This window comes from Perca flavescens, chromosome 1 (genome assembly GCF_004354835.1).
Source record: "Perca flavescens isolate YP-PL-M2 chromosome 1, PFLA_1.0, whole genome shotgun sequence".
Classification (NCBI taxonomy): domain Eukaryota; kingdom Metazoa; phylum Chordata; class Actinopteri; order Perciformes; family Percidae; genus Perca; species Perca flavescens.
In genome coordinates, this window is record NC_041331.1 from 844,606 (window position 1) to 861,735 (window position 17,130).

The 17,130-nt window shown below is 41.1% G+C and overlaps 1 protein-coding gene across 2 annotated transcripts in view; it reads right to left on the minus strand.

Moving 5' to 3' along the window:
• The window catches only part of ntrk3b (neurotrophic tyrosine kinase, receptor, type 3b), a 204,773-nt gene extending 188,423 nt beyond the window's left edge, over positions 1-16,350 (minus strand). For both annotated transcript variants that reach the window (XM_028586046.1, XM_028586038.1), the window contains exon 1: positions 15,680-16,350. In XM_028586046.1, the coding sequence (XP_028441847.1) occupies positions 15,680-15,921 (242 nt within the window). In that variant the 5' untranslated portion in view covers positions 15,922-16,350. The remainder of the gene's footprint in view (positions 1-15,679) is intronic.
• Between the last annotated feature and the right edge of the window lie 780 nt (positions 16,351-17,130).

A 17,130-nucleotide genomic window follows, 5' to 3' on the forward strand; every position in this document is an offset into this window, starting at 1 on the left:
AATAATTCTAAATGTTCCATCTAAATTCACACCAAAATGTTTTCACATTTTGAAACATAGGAAACTCACAGACCAGAAAGTATTTAGTTTATGTGTGCAACAATGGTAACAGATCACTTGGAACTGTCTTAACAATCCTGAGCAGTTACATTTTAGGCTGGTACATGCAGGCCTAATAATATTTCAAAAAGGTGGACAGAATAGATGCCGTTGACACTGTCAGTGTTTGGCAGAATAATCCTTTCATTACAACACAATACACAAGAAATATAAAGCTGCACTTCTACGATTCTATCTTTCTGGGCAAATCAATAAGCATCAACTTTCTTTGATTTAGTGAAACATGAGCAGAAAGGGAAGTCTTAGAAGGTTCTTGTTAAATTCCTCCCAGATTTTTCTTCTTGTTTTCTGACTGAGATGTGAAATATATTAACATCTAGTCCTCACATACTACAGTTCTCACATAAGTCTACAGTGTCAAGCAATTACCTCCAGAATGAAAGATGGAACTGGAGAGAGAGATAGCTCAAGGTTGTTGAATATTTGATTGTTTTCTATTTTTCTCCTTGCTTCCATTTAAGTAACTGCTTCTCTCAGACAAAGACACACTCTGTTTTACACACATACACACTCAGTAATTTATCAAAATGGCAGTCCATGAATCCGTCCAGCCAGACAGGGCAACCAAAGGACACATCTCGTCAGTCTACCTCACGACATAAAGCCTTGGCACTTGGCCATCACATCTCTGTGCATGTTTTACTACTACTGAAGTGCTACTGAACATTTCATGGGTGACAAGCTTACACATACACATGTATGGATTATTCAACGGGCCTAGTGGGCATAGGCCCCAGGGCTAAGGGGTCAGGGGGCCCTGGTCCAGAACCTTTGTCATGAGGGACTATTAACATTTCTTGTTGGAAAGTGATTTAGAGACACAAAACAACTAGGAAGAGATGCAAAATGACTACAAAGAGATGTAAAACAACTACAAAGAGACACACAATGACTACAAAGGGACGCAAAACAACTACAAAGAGACACAAAAGGACTACAAAGAGACAAAAAATAACTACAGAGACACTAAACAACTACAAAGAGATGCAAAAAAACTACAAAGAGACACAAAAGGACTACAAAGAGATGCAAAACAACTACAAAGAAAGAAAACAACTTCAATGAGACCCAAAACCACCGTGAATTAACACAAAAGGACTAACAACAGGGTAGTCGTTTTGTCTATCAATCGTGGTGTCTTGCTCTTATCTAGGGGAGGGGGCCCAGGGGCCCATTGTCTCATAATCTATCCAATCACATCAGACTATGTTAAAAGTGGTTATTTAGGAAAAAAACTTTAAGGCTCTAAAAGAATGCACGTCAACAGCATGAAAAACTGCACACCACTGAACATTCAATCACTGACACTCCTACTGTCTCCTCCCTAAAATAACCAGAGGCAAACAAGATGATCTTTCCAGTAACAATAAACACATTAGTGATGCTTGACAGGTGATGGTTTCCTCTGTAAACAAGAAGCCTCCACAGTTCACAGTGTCAAATGTAGACAGCTGCCACCGCAAGTCATTTCCCCTGACTGACGTGCCATCCGTTTCTCCATCAAAGTCCTGTCAAAGAGCACATACCAGTTTTCCCCATGGAGGCTAATTTAGCTAAAGCACCAAATTAGCTTAACTACCAAAAGTGCCACTCCTACTCTTAATACAGTATATACACTCCTGGTTGTTGTTTAACTCTGTTGACTCTGTTGACATTGACTCCCATAATGTGGTGACCTCACATGATTAATAAATGATAAACCAACCTGTGTTTCATGAAGTGCATGAAATATGGGATGATGAAATTTGCTGAAATTTCCTGTGTCCTGGTTTTAGCTGTATGAGGTCAACAAAGTTTGTCTTTTAGTGATTTAGCATTGGCAAATTGTGCATATAAAGGTATTTCAAAGTCATTTTGTTGTAATATCATCAATATTAATAATTATTAAATAAAAAAGGTCCAATATGTAATATTTATACTGTAATAAATCCAAAAATGACACCAATGCCTCATCAGATATTAAGGAAACATGTTAAACTGAAATACTATCTTTTCTGACAACAATGCTAATGTCAGTATTTTTTCTTTTTGAAATTTACATTCCGTGACGGAATTTATGTTTATGTTTTGATCTGTGTGTTGTTATCAACGGCCCAGTTTGACAGCCAGGCCGGGTTGCCAGATATACCTGTAAAAACGTAAACCCAGCGCGCTACAGCTGTAACGGTAGTACAGCCATGAAAGCAGCAAACAAACAAACAGGATCAACAGAGATAGATTCTACATGACAAAAAAAGAAAACAGCATGTTTCTACAAGTTGCGTGACCAGAGACGTAACAACCCCTGGTAAATATTGGAGATGTATTTGAAAGATGGAGACAGCTTAGAGCCCAAAAGGACGCAGAGTTGGCTTATTTTCTCCTGAACAGGTAAGCATTAGCTTCAGGCTAATTTATCACAGCTACTAGGGATGGGCATTTTTTGTCATTTCAACATTTGTGTACTCACATTGAATTATATAGCTAGAGTACCCGACTGGTCCTGGCTAACGCCGCCATGCTAACCCTGCTAACTGTTGTCATGGCTGTTTACAGCGTGTAGCCTCTTCAGCGGCTGGAGCCGACAACGGTGAGTTATTTTAAACCACGAGAGGGGGGCTGTAAATCGGAAAGAGAGGACTGTGAGTTTGCAGTGTGTTTAGCGATTGTTGCCATAATTCTAAGCCAATGAAGTGTGTTCCGTCGGCAAGGTAGTGGTATTTTTAGCGTTTCGTATTGTAATTCTAAGCCGAGGAAGTGTGCCTGACTGGCGTGTGGAGAGGACAGTGAGTTGTTGTGTTTTTAGCGGTTCATACTGTCATTTTAAGCCGAAAACGTGTGTCTGTCAGTTGGTTACAGAGCTCTGCGTGAGCACGGGCTTTTATGACTGTCAATATAGCCAACATCTACCGTTAGCTACTCCGCTGTGCTGTGGAGTAATGTCTGGCTATGTGAGACTAGCATCTAACGTTAGCTACTCCGCTGTGCTGTGGAGTAATGTCTGGCTATGTGAGACTAGCATCTAACGTTAGCTACTCCGCTGTGCTGTGGAGTAATGTCTGGCTATGTGAGACTAGCATCTAACGTTAGCTACTCCGCTGTGCTGTGGAGTAATGTCTGGCTATGTGAGACTAGCATCTAACGTTAGCTACTCTGCTGTGCTGTGGAGTAATGTCTGGCTATGTGAGAAAAGCGTCTAGCAACATTGTTGTGAATGCTGCGGTCTCAGCCTGGCAACCCCCGTGAACTTGGAGTCTGGGCAGGAGGGGGCGGGGGAGACGACTCTCCAGTATTTTGAATTGGTAGTGCAGTAACTATTTTAACCGCTAGCTGCCAGTATTACACACAATATTACATATTGCACCTTTAATAATTCTTCAAAATAAATTTAAAAAAGAAAGCAAATGAATGCTAAAAATGTGTTAACACCTTAACACATTTTGCTGGGATTTTTTTTACTTTACAACAATCTCAGCAGTCAATGCAAACGCCATATGCTCCCTAATGTTAATTTTGCAAAATGCTATAGCTAATTTGGTCAAACAATTCGGACAAACATCCGTACAGTTGAAGCTTCTGCTGTCACAGACTCATTTGTCCCTAAAGAACATCTGAGTCATAGCAGCAGCCACAAAAATGTCTCCATTCCGCTTCATCAACAATGCAATGCTCACTCTCCCAATCCACTTTTTATTTTTGATGTGCAACTGAATAACTAATTCCCAGATGACTAACTGAAACATTAAATTCATCAAGTAAAGTGCACACTTCAGAGCCACAACACCCCTTCATTATTTTTGCATTTGCAGCTGAGAACCTGAGTTGACCAAAAGAACTCCAATCAGACTTAAAGTTACGTTGCTTACAGCTTTTCGTGGAGGAGGGAAGCTAGCTGTAGCGCACCATAGTGCGCCATCTGCAGGGAACAAATGTCAAGTGCAGCAATGATACCAAAGAAGCTCAGGAGACATCTTAAAATAAGACACAGCAAAGATACTAGATACTTCAAGCAACTAGAAAAACAGAATCAGAAAAAGTGTGTGTGAAATGTGAGTTTTCACTTTCTTGGCGAGAGTACCATGATAAGATTCAATATTCTCATGTAACTCTCACCAAGAAAGCAAATAATAATACTTACTGTAAGTTCAAAATGTATCTGCACAGATGGACTGCAACACAGCAACATAAGAGAGCAGATTTTTTATTTATCCACAGCTGTAGGCTGTAGCCTTGTATAGGCTCATATTTTATTTATTATAGATATTAGCTCATATATGCATGTGACATTTATGACGCATGTATATGTGGGTGCATTGGGGTGTATGTGCATGGAGGGGGGCCAGGATTTTAAAAAGTTTGTGAACTTAGGTAGAGTCTTAATTTTAGGAATGGAATATGAGAAATAACAGCTATGGTGTGTTTGTTTTTTACTTCAAGGAGAGAGAATATTAGAGGAGGGAGCTTAGCAGGAAGAGAGGGTGATGTCAGGTGCTTCTTATAAAGATAAGTTTTTTAGCCTATGAAGGAAGATGGAGAGTGAATGTAATATTCTGACTGGAGTAGCAAGGTCATTGCACCAACATGGAGCCAGTAGGAAGGAGAGGTGAGTCCCAGTGGACCATTTACTTTTAATGCGTTCTCATATGCCTCCACACAAAGCTCTATCGGGGTCCTAAAAAACCCTCCTGGTGCTCTTGACTACCGCCACCGAGAGTCCTCGGCTCACTGAGAATGATCAGTGAGTATAGCTGAATGGTCTGCCAGCCAGGTCCATAATGTTTCGATGTAGTGCAATACGCACCAATAGCACACAGAACCAAGCAAATACAGATATCAGAGCATCTGAGGTAATCAATAAATAGAGGCTGCTCAGGGCCAAAATATATATATATATATATATATATATATATATATATATATATATATATATATATATATTATACAGTATATCTTTCTGCTTTCTGGGAAATATGAAAATGCGTTTGTGCTGCGATGCTTTATGTTTTCACCACTTTACATCCTCAGACCACTAATAATGCTGGGGTCGAAGCTAAACAGCCATGATTGTAGAGCTATTAATTAATTCTGAGTGTTTGCCGCTTAAACATCAGCACACATATTGCCTCAAACAGATCTCATTTGTACAGATGGAAAGCTGAAGGACAGATAAGGGACGGCGGCTCACTGGGGCTAATGTATTGCTTTGTTCAATCAAAGAAAGGCCAAACACCACAAAGCAACTACTTTTCAGGTTTTAAAAGAAAGTGTGTTTTTCTAGTTCAGAGCTTACCAAAATGCCATGGCCTTGAAAATTGATGAAACATGAATAACAAAAATAATAATAGTCTAGTGCAAAGCTAGGTTAAGATTCATCTCCCAAGTGATCTTGAACAGAAGCCATCTGAGGTCACGCTGAGACATGTTGAAGCGAGATTTTGATGCAGACAATCACACACGATACAGGAGTGCAGGCGCACAAAGATGAACAATTTGTTTTTGTTTCAAAATAGGCATTTCCTTTTTCACTAAAAAGAAGAGAGATTGCCGTTGAATAGCATCCATCAACATGCACACTGTGTAGGAGAGCATGGCTGAAGCTCAGTGACAACTGAGAGAGCTGCATTATTCACACAGCTCTGCCAGTCATCGCTGACATGGAGGACAGTGGGGTGGCTCCTCCTACTTGATAATACATGATGATTGATGTTTTTTGGAACACAAAACATCCCACATGAATAATAGGCAGCAGGAGCTTTATTAGGGTCCCGGGAGAGAAACAAGGAAGGTGGGGTCTCGTGTCTGTGATGTCTGGTGGGATACGGCACACGGTGATGGACACCGTGGAGGTCAGACACACATCCTCACCTGGGAAGAAGTTATCGCGGAGGAAATTAATGGTGTGTGTGTGAGTGATGGACCGACACAGAGGAGAGAGAAAGAGATCAAGAGAAAAAAAGAGTTTCTAAGCCACCACCATCACACATTATGAAGAAGGATGCAGGAGAAGGAATAAGCTGCAATGCTGCTTTCAGCGGGGCTTCGCTGAGCCTACAGATATCATGTTTAAACATGATTAACTGTAATAAACCTTCAGTAAAGCTCATGCCACCTAATTAGACATACAACTGTCTGCCTTGTGTTCATCAATAGATATCTTACAGCAGCAGGTACTTGATAATTGTTCCTTACTAGTGAGCAATCACATAGCACATAATAAGAAATACAAAAATCCAGCAAAAGGCAATGCATGTAAATAGATGTAAATTGATGGATTATGCACAAGGGAAATTTTTCAGTTGGTTTTTCCATACCACCATGGAACAAATTGCAGTTTAAATAGGTGGATAAATGATTTTTTCAGCTGCCTTCAATCTCCCAAATTTGACATGAGAAACTGTTGCCCACAGTAGCGGCACTGACTCATAATCTTCTGTATAAAAGCAGAAGCTCAACTAAATGTCAACAGAAAGCCCCTGGAGTGCCGCAGCAAGGCTTTAAAGGGTTTTTCTAATCCTGGGTGAAACAGCAGAGCCTTCAGTATTTCTCACCCCTCGATCCTCAATGCATCGTTTGATTGTTAAAGGGGGGGGGTGGTGGGGTGCTTCATTAGTATGCATCTTTTAAGGGAAGACTGCCTGCGGATGCAGGAGTTGAGTTGAGGTGGTGTGGGGGCGTGGGAGAAGCTGGGTCAGTCACATGGCCGGGACATCTCACTGCACCCCCGCATGTAGAAGATCTGAACGAAACCGCCGCTCTCTCCTCCTAATTCTCAGATGGCAGCCGTGACCTACTTTACACAAAGACAGGCTCATGAAAACTTGATGATATGCTTATAACAGAGGAGCCCGACTTGCACTGCCTGGGGTGAGCCTCGCACTGCGGAGGCAGCTGGGGGTCTGTACGGTGAGGACCAACACAGGACGTGTGTTAGCTACTCCGTCCTGGGTGGTTAAACGACATTTGTGGTGATGCCACTGACACAGCATGGGACAGGAGACACAATAAGGGCTTTAAAGGTTGTCAAGATCACCTGAACCCCATAAGAAAAGCGTTTCATTTCAAAGTAGTTTAATAGCCTGAGACAAGCCAATAATCAATGAATTAATCTAAATAGCTCTCTAGTGAAACTACAATAGCAGACATCAAAAATGTCCTCCTTGTTGCATCTCTTCGCATTAGCAAATACTGCAGCTACTGAAGACATTTTTGAAATACTGTAGTTACATTAGTGGCTAAGTAAGCAGATTGCCACAAACACTATCTAATCATGTATTCTGCTATGTCTTACCAAAATCTTTGAAACTTCTTAAGGCATAAAATTGGGGCTGCATATCCAACCGCAATGTTTTTTTATTTGTTTTTTTCAGACGAAATGTGTTTAGTACAGAGAATCGAAAACTGGTATTGTAAGTACCAAAAGTTGCCATTAAATGCCTGGCCAGAAATAATGTTCTTTATTCATTCTAATAATTTTGCCAGTTTATGACAATTTTATTGAGCCAGAGTTGTGTGTCTGCCAGTGTTTAGATGCCCTTTAACATTTGAGAACTTCAGTTACCTAGCCCTACTCAGAAGTTGTTTGATTGGTCATTAGCCATAAAAAAGGCCTATTGCGTTTCCAAGGTATTACTCATTTTAATTAATTAAAGGGGATGTACTTGACATTCAGAATATTAATATAGCAGCACACAAATATTTGCTATGTAAAGATATAGTGGAGTAATGGCATCCTGAGCTGAAAATGAAGTCACTCTCCCTGTGTGTGTGTTGTATACCAAGCTTTTTTGTTCTTTGTTTTGATAGCCAGTAAGACCAAGCGTGCATGTAACCATGGAAAAAATGTTGGTATTTCACATATTGTGGAAAAGATCTATGAGAGACGCGGGTTTTTTTTTCAGAATTTTGAGTACAGCCCAATTATTTTTTTGTAAATTGTGGTAGCAAATTATGATGCCATTAAATCTAGCATCCACCTGCTTCTTACAAAACCATTCTTTGCAACTTCTAAAGACTAAAATGTAAGGCTGGTTGTCAAACCTCTATAGGTCTTTGGTATAGTAAAAAGTGTGTCAATTAAAATTTTGTGAGTATAGAAATCCATCATAATGATACCAAAAGTTATGTCTGGTCAGAATTCAAATCTCATTTATTTATTCTTCATTCAGATATTTTCTGATTTAAATCTACATTTTTTCAGTTTGAGACTATTTTATTCAAGTAAACTCTTTGTACGACTGCTTGTGTTTGACACTAGCCATTTAAGAAGTTAAAATCAGTAAATAATAAAAAATTTAAACAAGGTTGAAGAAAAACATTTGTATTTCTCAAACTGAGGTTTAAAAAAAGTATTGTTTTGGTATCAGTACCAGACCTCAGGTATCGTTTCAGTGGTCACGTAAAAAAAATGGAACACTACCCTGCACATCCACTGCATTTCCTGTCCAATGCCCCATCACCTCACCCACAACCTCCAGCACGCAGCTCCCCTGCCTCAATCTGTCACTCACGACAAATCACAGCTGTGAAAAACTTCCTGCTGCGTAGTACCAGTGCCAAGGATTCTGTATGCCAGGACCTCCACAGCTAGAGGCCGGTGGCACTTAGACCACCTGATGAAGACCCTGGCAACACATTTTCACAACAAGTCTCCTTTAGCGTCTCAGTCAGACACAGTGGGGCTTCCTTTTTTGACTCTTGGCGTCACTTTTGATGCTCTGGGTCGGGACCAATTGGTCATAATTTTTCAACTTGCAAGAATGGGACAGTAAGGTTTAGGAAAAGATCGTGGGTGGTACGTTTCAGTGACATGCAGGACAAGCACAAGCTGTATTGTTTGATCCATCCACCACTCCAACCAACCTCCTTACGTGGATTTTTGGTCTTTCATACTACTCGCTACCGTTGTTGCTCTTAATACTATGTCATCTTATAGTGCCGCGGTCGAGCTGCTGCTATGCTTGGTGCGTCCCATACAGGATGCTAAAGGGTGATTTTTGCATTGGCAAGGGTCAGTATAAACAAGTTATAATTGAGAAAGTGTTGACCTTGGAGAGGCTGGTCCATCAATGGACCCTCTTGAGTTCATCTATCAACCTGCCATTGGTTTGGATGATGCTGTCATCTCCCTCCTATGTAGATCTCTCTCTCATCTGGAAAAGGCTGGGAGCACTGTGAGAATCATGGTTTCTAATTTCTCCAGTGCCTTCACAGCCCATGCTTCTGAAGTACAGGTTGGAATGCACAGAGGTGGACCAACACCTAACAGGATTGATCCTGTGGGCCCCACAGGGAACAGTGGTTTTGTCACCCTATCTTTACACCCTCTACGTACACTGCAAACTTCACGCACAACTAGTACCTGGGTGTTCACCTAAATAATAAACTGGACTTGACGGATAACACAAACGCACTGTATGAGAAAGGACAAAGCAGACTCTATCTGCTAAGGAGACTCAGATCTTTTAGAGAGCAGGGTGCACTCCCGAGGACCTCTTTTGACTCTGTGGTGGCATCAGCCATCTTCGATGGAGTGGTCAGCTGGGGCAGCAGCTTGGCTGCTGACAGGAAGAGACTTAACAGACTGGTTAAGAAGGCCAGCTCTGTCCTGGTATGCCCCATGATGGAAAACATGTTTCCTATGTGCAATACTGTGAATTTGACGTTCAGTCTGTCTAATTATTTTTCTTTTTACTGCTTTTTGACTTACTTTTTTTTTTACGGGTACTATTGTTATTGCACTATCCCCTTTGCTGTTGTAACACTGAAAATGTCCCTGCTGTGGAACTAAACAAGGATGATCTTATCTTATCTTACCCAGCCCTGTTCAAACAGCAACACATTAACCAGTTTCCAAAGAATTCCTCTCAAATATAGAGTAACGGTGCAGCAGTGTTGCATTAGAACATTACAGAGTGTGATATTTGTTTGATATGTTCTTAGATATGAAGCAGATATTAAAGGCTGATGTCAGACAGGTATAAAGCGTTGAGCTATGTACGTTCCTCATGAGCAGCTAACAGAGGGTAAGTGAGGTTTAGGTATAATGTATTTGTGCCTTCAAATGAAAATAACACATCCAAAACTGCAGATCACACAAAGAAACCCCAGCAGGCTTGTGAAAACATCTCACCCATAAAGAGCAAAACAAATAATAACTAAACTCAATAAAATGGAAACGACAGAGAGAGATATCAAGGTGACAAAGAAAATAAATCAAGATGACAAACAGATACAGGTCAGGTGGGCATCAGAAACCCAGACATCAAAACTCCACACAGCTGAGCAGAGAACAAAGACAAAGATATGGATAAAGAGCAGGAGGGAGGAGGTGGGGGGATAAATACTGTATATATGCTAGCAGTGAGGCAGTGAATGTACAAGTGTTTCAGGCACAATCAAAGTGTTGGAGTTATTGTGGATGGAGGGAGCACACCATTCTGTACATCCATCTAACATCCCAAATTAGGGGGCAGAACAAAACCCTGTGACAGGGTTCCGGTTGACTGGACATCGACAGTTATTTTCCCATATGTAAGAAATTCACACAGTCAAGTCTGCAAGTATGCTTTTACCAATTAGACTAGATAACATCATAAAATGTCCAAAATAAATATAAAATGTTTTAGATGTTCTGTTATGTTTCATATTGAGAAGATATACATTTCTTTACAGTCACGGGTATCTCCCTTACCCTTAAAGTCGCCATTAAATCTACCAAAATCCAGCACCTTTATTCCACTGACCAATCTTTGATGTGATGAATGCTCCTTCAACACTCCTCTAAGGTCCCAAGGCTGAGAAATAAATATATTTTACTGCACATATTTGCACAATTGGATTAATCAATGCATTTCCCATTATTTAGTCCAATCCTTTGTCTTTATTTGAGCATGTATTTCTAAATCGTTAATATTATTATTTCTAAAGTGTTAAAGGGCCCGCCACTGATTTTACACATTGGTTAGTGTCCTAATTAGCTTGTGAAAGTTGAGGAAAAGTTGAGACAGTTGTATAATGTATTCTGAAGCTCCAGAAGGAGCTCACTAGGGTTGGACTATATAGGCTATAATACATGCCAAGGTAAAATGGTGTCTACCATTAGAGTTTGGCAATACCGTTTGAGTATTTTTTCCCAGGATGACAAAGGCATGTCCTGCCCTTCTCTGCTTCTGATTGGTTTACACTGACATTCTTACCCTAACCATAACCAATCCCACTCGTCTTGCCTAAACCTAACCAACCCAACCAAGGAAGGCCTGAGTAGCTTCTAGCCAATCAGAGGTAGAGTAGAGCGAGTCATACCTTCACCATCCTGGTTCAAAAACATTGGCATACCGTTTCCTTCGTGAGAGCTATTCTCATGTGACTCATGATTCTCACATGATCTTGTAATTATCTTCTGATTCTCTCATGATTCTTGCGTGATCTCGCAAATCTGGTTGCCTCGCGAGGTAATGTTATTTGGGCTGACATGGAGATGAGTGACGCTGTAAACACATAGCAGGAGGAGGCCTCCCAATATAGAGCTGCATTATAGGGAAAATAGGTTCCAGCATTTTTGTAGCTTAACCAATTACTAGGGACTCTGCCTGCGCTGCTTCAACTTTAACCATTCTTTTTTTTGTCCCCACCTTTATGGAAATGAAATACCACATTGTTGGAGCATCCCTATAAATACATGAGCCATATGTACAAAAGATCTTCATTGTGTGGTGAACTAGTACTCTAGCACTTTAGCAAATACTCTCAGTTTAACAGGGAATACCACACTTCTGACGTCAATTTTAGTTAAATTCTATAAAAGTTAACTTGTCAATTCCCATTCAGAATACTTACGCAAGAATTGTAGAGCAGATATTTGGATATTTGAAGTTGCTATTGGCCACAGTCACACACTTATGTGGGCTGCACAGGAGTTTTGAGAGGTAGAGAAAATGCTGAATTTATGTAATGCAGTTATGCTCAGCGTCTGAACCGGGGGACACTTGCAGCCCACACAAGTCACCTATAAGCGGACCTTGGAAACATTCCTGTTTTAAACAGGTTTCTTTGGCAGCATCAGCTAGTTGGCAGGTTTCATATAAAATGTGTATTTGAAGGTGTTCACAGATCGATATTTTCAAGCAGAGCTGAGCTGTTTTAAAATGTGAAAAAGAAAAAAGAGAGAAAAAACTTCCCAAACAACTTTTTAAGAAAGCAACAGCTGTAAGTGGCATGCAGCCGGTAAAAGGTGTGGATGAATGTGACAACTTTGATTTTTTTCACAACATAACCTGTCCTGTGGAATTATATCAGACATAAATTATTATTCAAAGTAGTGTTTAATATGTTTTAAGAGATATCTGGTGGCAGTGGTGGTGGTGGGGCGGGGGCATTATACTACAGTCATTTTGGAACAAGTGCTATAATTTCACTAAAAGTAGTGCAGGTTTACTGGGAAATTTTTTTTGCCAGATGTGGATAAGTGGAACACAGAATTGTAAACTGCTAACTTTTAACTACTTCTAACTAAAATCTGCATATTTTAAGGACAGCACGTGGAACCTTATAATTATTTGTAAAATTTAGATTGTACTTAAGTTTTGGTTAAAGATGGTGGCTTGCTATCCTGAAAGATTACAAAAATTCCATCTTTCCATTAGTTCCCATAGTTTAAGTACAGACAAGTGTAGAATCATTATGGCGATATTACATTACATAGCCGTTTTATTGTTATATTACCATCTAAAAGCACAGTTTAAGATTGATTATTAGTATTGTAGGAGTTGAATGGAATGTACTTAAGAGCAGAGGAGATGAGGAGGACAGAGGGATGATTTTATTTAATCTATGTTGGAGACATTTAGAAGGAGACACCACAGTAATGACTTGTACAGATTGGTCTGATGTTTTTAGCCTGTCCTTACAAATATGCTCTCAAAGGTTACAAAAAGAAAGGGAAAACAAAATGAGGCCAAACGTCATCACCAGAGGTGGAAACGCTGATTGGTTTCTGCAAAGAAGGGAGCACCTGCAGTCAGAGCTGCACTTACACAAACCTGTGAAACGCTTCGGCTGCTCTCAGAAAACCCTTTTTTTCTATGAAATATCACAGCAAGGCCTTATCTTATCCACTCCAAACAGTGATGCTTCTTGTGATGAATCTCTAATGTGAGAGAACTGGAAAACTATTATCTGGACTTGGCAGTTTTCTTTGGCTGGCCACTCATCCCACACTTGCTGCTCAGAGCCCTCGCTCTAGTTTTCCATCTCCATGAATTGTCCCCATCTCTTCTTGTTTCCCTTGTGATGAGTGAAATAGACCTCTCGTTAGCAAAACCCATGCATCTAACACCTTACAAAGAGAGAGGGCCGAGGACAATTTGTGCTGCATGTGTCCTCAATAACTGACCGCTCTGTATTACTATGGTTACAGGCTATTATTTTTAAAGAGCATGTTTTTTTTGCCACACAAGCCTTTAACTACTATTATTAATCACACTTCATTTATATGTTTTCATAGCACAATATATGTTTAGAAATATGTTGTAAATGATAGTGTGCTATTCTTTTAAGCCACATAACTGTGTATAATATGTATGCTTTTAACTATAATTACCACACACATAACTGCACATGTATAGTTGATTATGAGATTATACACAACATATACAAATCTCTGTGGGATTTGAATGTATCAGTTCCTATGAGAAATGTGTAAACCGACACGTCATTGGAAGCTATTGAATCTGATAAGCTGTCATTGAGCGGCTGGTGGTGCTGGGTGGAGGTTGCTGTCCATGCTGAGCAACAAGAATACAAGAGGCCTGCTTGGCACAGGGGCCATGAAATGCACAATTAGTCCTGGGTCAATTTCATTAGGGTTTCTCAAAGGCAAAAGAGCAATCAATGTGTGGCTTTGTGCTTATTATAAAGTGAATTTGGGCATTCCACAATGAAAATCCAGCAAGTAATGTATTCTACTGTTGATCCCAATAGAGAGAAGAGATAAATGACAGGAGGTTTTACAAAGAGGAAATCTATATCCGAGGTTCACTCTAGGGTCACACTAATCACTGGTAGTGTGACTGTGCTGTGATCTCTGGCCCTTTATCTCTTCACCATCCTTTGCTTTTAATGCTGCGTAGCTGTAAACTGGCGCTTGATGTGACTAAATACTCTCTCTGATAAAACAGTCACGTAAATGACTCCCGTGTTAAGGAGCACTTGGTTCCCTGTGTAGGGTACCAGGCTACCCTCTAGTGGCCCAGGAAAGCGTTGAACCATGTCACAAAATAAGTAGTTGTCTGTCTCAAACGGATAAAGGGTAACAGGGATACTAAAACTGATGGGGGGGGGCGATAGTCCTGTGTGCCGTGAGATGAGGCGGAGGAAGCGTGCGGGGAATTCCAGTGCGTGGAGATGTTTACTTTATATGCAAATCAGCCTCATCGACACCAGAGGTCTTATTTTAAGGCCCGAGCTCCGCTTTTTTCTGACTTTTCAAGAAAGAAAGCTTTGATGTTGGCAGGAAGGGTCGATGCCAGAGAGAGAGAGAGTGTGTGTGTGTGTGTGTGTGTATGTGTGAGTGAGTGACAGAGAGAGAGTGTGTGTGTGTGAGAGAGTGAGTGTGAGAGAGACAGAAAGAGAAAGAGAGAGAGAGAGAGAGAGAGAGAGAGAGAGAGAGAGAGAGGGGAAGGAGGAGGGGGAGAATGCAGAATGAAAATGTAGCCTACTTATGTGGGTGTGTGGGTAAAGGGGGGGGGGGGTTCTAGAGCCTGCTGCCATAGCTCCTCTGTTTTAAGCAAACATTTTATGAATCCTGTGAAACCCAAGCATCCTGCTTCATGTCCACCTCTTTGGGGGTGGGGTAGGGTGGGGTAGGGTGGGGGGGGGAGCCACAAGTGAAGTTTTTAACACCCCACTTCCTCTAGACCCCCGCCCGCATCATCGGAACATAATAAAGTTTCGGTCAGGTCGCATCGGTCTCAGAGGATGTAACTGGTTGACCTCACTGCACCATTTCTTTCTGTTTCATTTAGCCCAGTCTGCTCTAGCAGAGGACGGGGAGTCAAGTGATGGGCAAGCCGCAACATCCCAACTGTCATTTGGCCGTGTATGGGCCTGCGGAGCCGCTGCGGAGGAGCAACTTTATGAGGACATACACACACACGCGCACACACACGCACGCACGCGCGCACACACACACACACACACACACACACACACACACACACACACACAAACTAATACGATATCACTACAACAAGGTTCAAGATGAAGGAGTCTGTCGTCACGTCTGAAATGGTTGCAATGGATTGGTCTTATTTGTGCTGGGTATACATAATAAGCGCATTTACCTATATCCTCCGTGCAAGACCGATTACCGTAGACTCATAGATGGTATTATCATAAAAGGTCACTTAAAAGACTGATTGAAGTGCAAAAAAGTCTCAAAATAAGGGATAATCAGCTAACAAGTCAGATCAGTGCAAGGAAAGCAACAGACACCCTGAAAGCACAGACGCCTCACTGAGGACATGATCAATTAATGATTCAAAAAATAAAAAATAACTGCACGACATAATCCGCATCTACTTACATAGAGGTGATGTTTTTGAATAACTCTGCTATGTCAACACTGGTCCCATTGCTCCCAGTATCTTGCAGGGCGAGTAAAGGGAAAAACCTGCCGTTGTCGGACTTATTGCAATAGATCTCTGTTTGAGAGCAGCTGCAGGTCGGCGGGCAGTCCAGCATGGAGCTCAGATAGTCCTGGAAAACACTCATCAGAAACAAAACCCTCCACCAGCAAATCCGGATCGAATGAAACCATAGATCCATGTCTCCGGGCAGACGGGGGGAGAAGAGGTCCCGATGTCCTCTGGGTTAGAACAGAACAGGAGAGAGGAGAGGAGGAGAATGGGAGGAAGGAAGGAAGGAAGGAAGGAAAGAGGAGGATGGTGGTGCGTCTGCACAGAGGAGGCTCTATGTGAGCGTGTCTGCCGTGGATGGATGCTGTAGTGTCCTTGCGCGTCAGAAATTGGCTAAAAAAGGAGAAACAAAAAGGACGAAACGAAAGAAAAAATATACGGAAATCAAATATAAGAAAGCGAAATGATGTTTGGCTCCAGTCGTCTTTTCAGCCTAAGATGCATGGTGTTTCCCCGGAATGCCGTGCTGTTGCTGCTGATGCCGTCGTCTCTCTCCAAGCAGGACCAGGACGACTGGCTGGAGAGCACAGAGACACAAAATGAGAAGTTGGAGCATCAAGTCCCTCCTACCGGCTACACAGTCATACTGACACCTGCAGAAACTGCATGCAATCAACAGTGATCACAACGAGACTTTTCATATGAGGATGGCTGTGCCACAAAGCAACAGAGTGTATTATAAGATCAAAGACACAAATAAACATACAGATAAAGAATAGGCTAATTCATTTGATCATGATTAAATAAAAGACAGAATAATATAGGCCTATAAACTATTTGAATAATATCTTTATAGATACATCTCAATAAAACATCACTTAATCCCTACAGAACAAATATACAGAGGGATAAATGAAGTTTATATTGTAAAATAACTTTTTTTTAAACCCAATCAAGAAAAATAATCTTTAAATGGAGATTGTAGTTTTAATTGATTTGAATAGGCATGTAAGGCATCGGCCATTGTTGTTTTAAAAACAACAGCGTTAATGTGCCAGGGCGGCCGAGTCAGAGTCCCAATCTCAATCCAATTAAGAATTGAAAAAGGCATACATGCTTCCCATGAAACCTGACAGAGCTCGAGCAGTTATGTAAAGAAGAATGACACTTAGGCTTCTTTAGTCACCGTTCCCGACCTGTCGCGCGCCAATGTGACGTCAAAATGACGTCGATCTCGCTGGTGTGCCAGGATTTTAAGTGCTGGATCTGACAAAGTAGGTCATTGAATCGTTGTGCAGACATTCTGAAGTATTTAAAGTGCTCCAATTGTTTACCTTTCTCTTCTTCTTCTAGTCCGTAGAAATAGTAAAGTCGGTAGCCTTTCCTCATTAGCGCCACC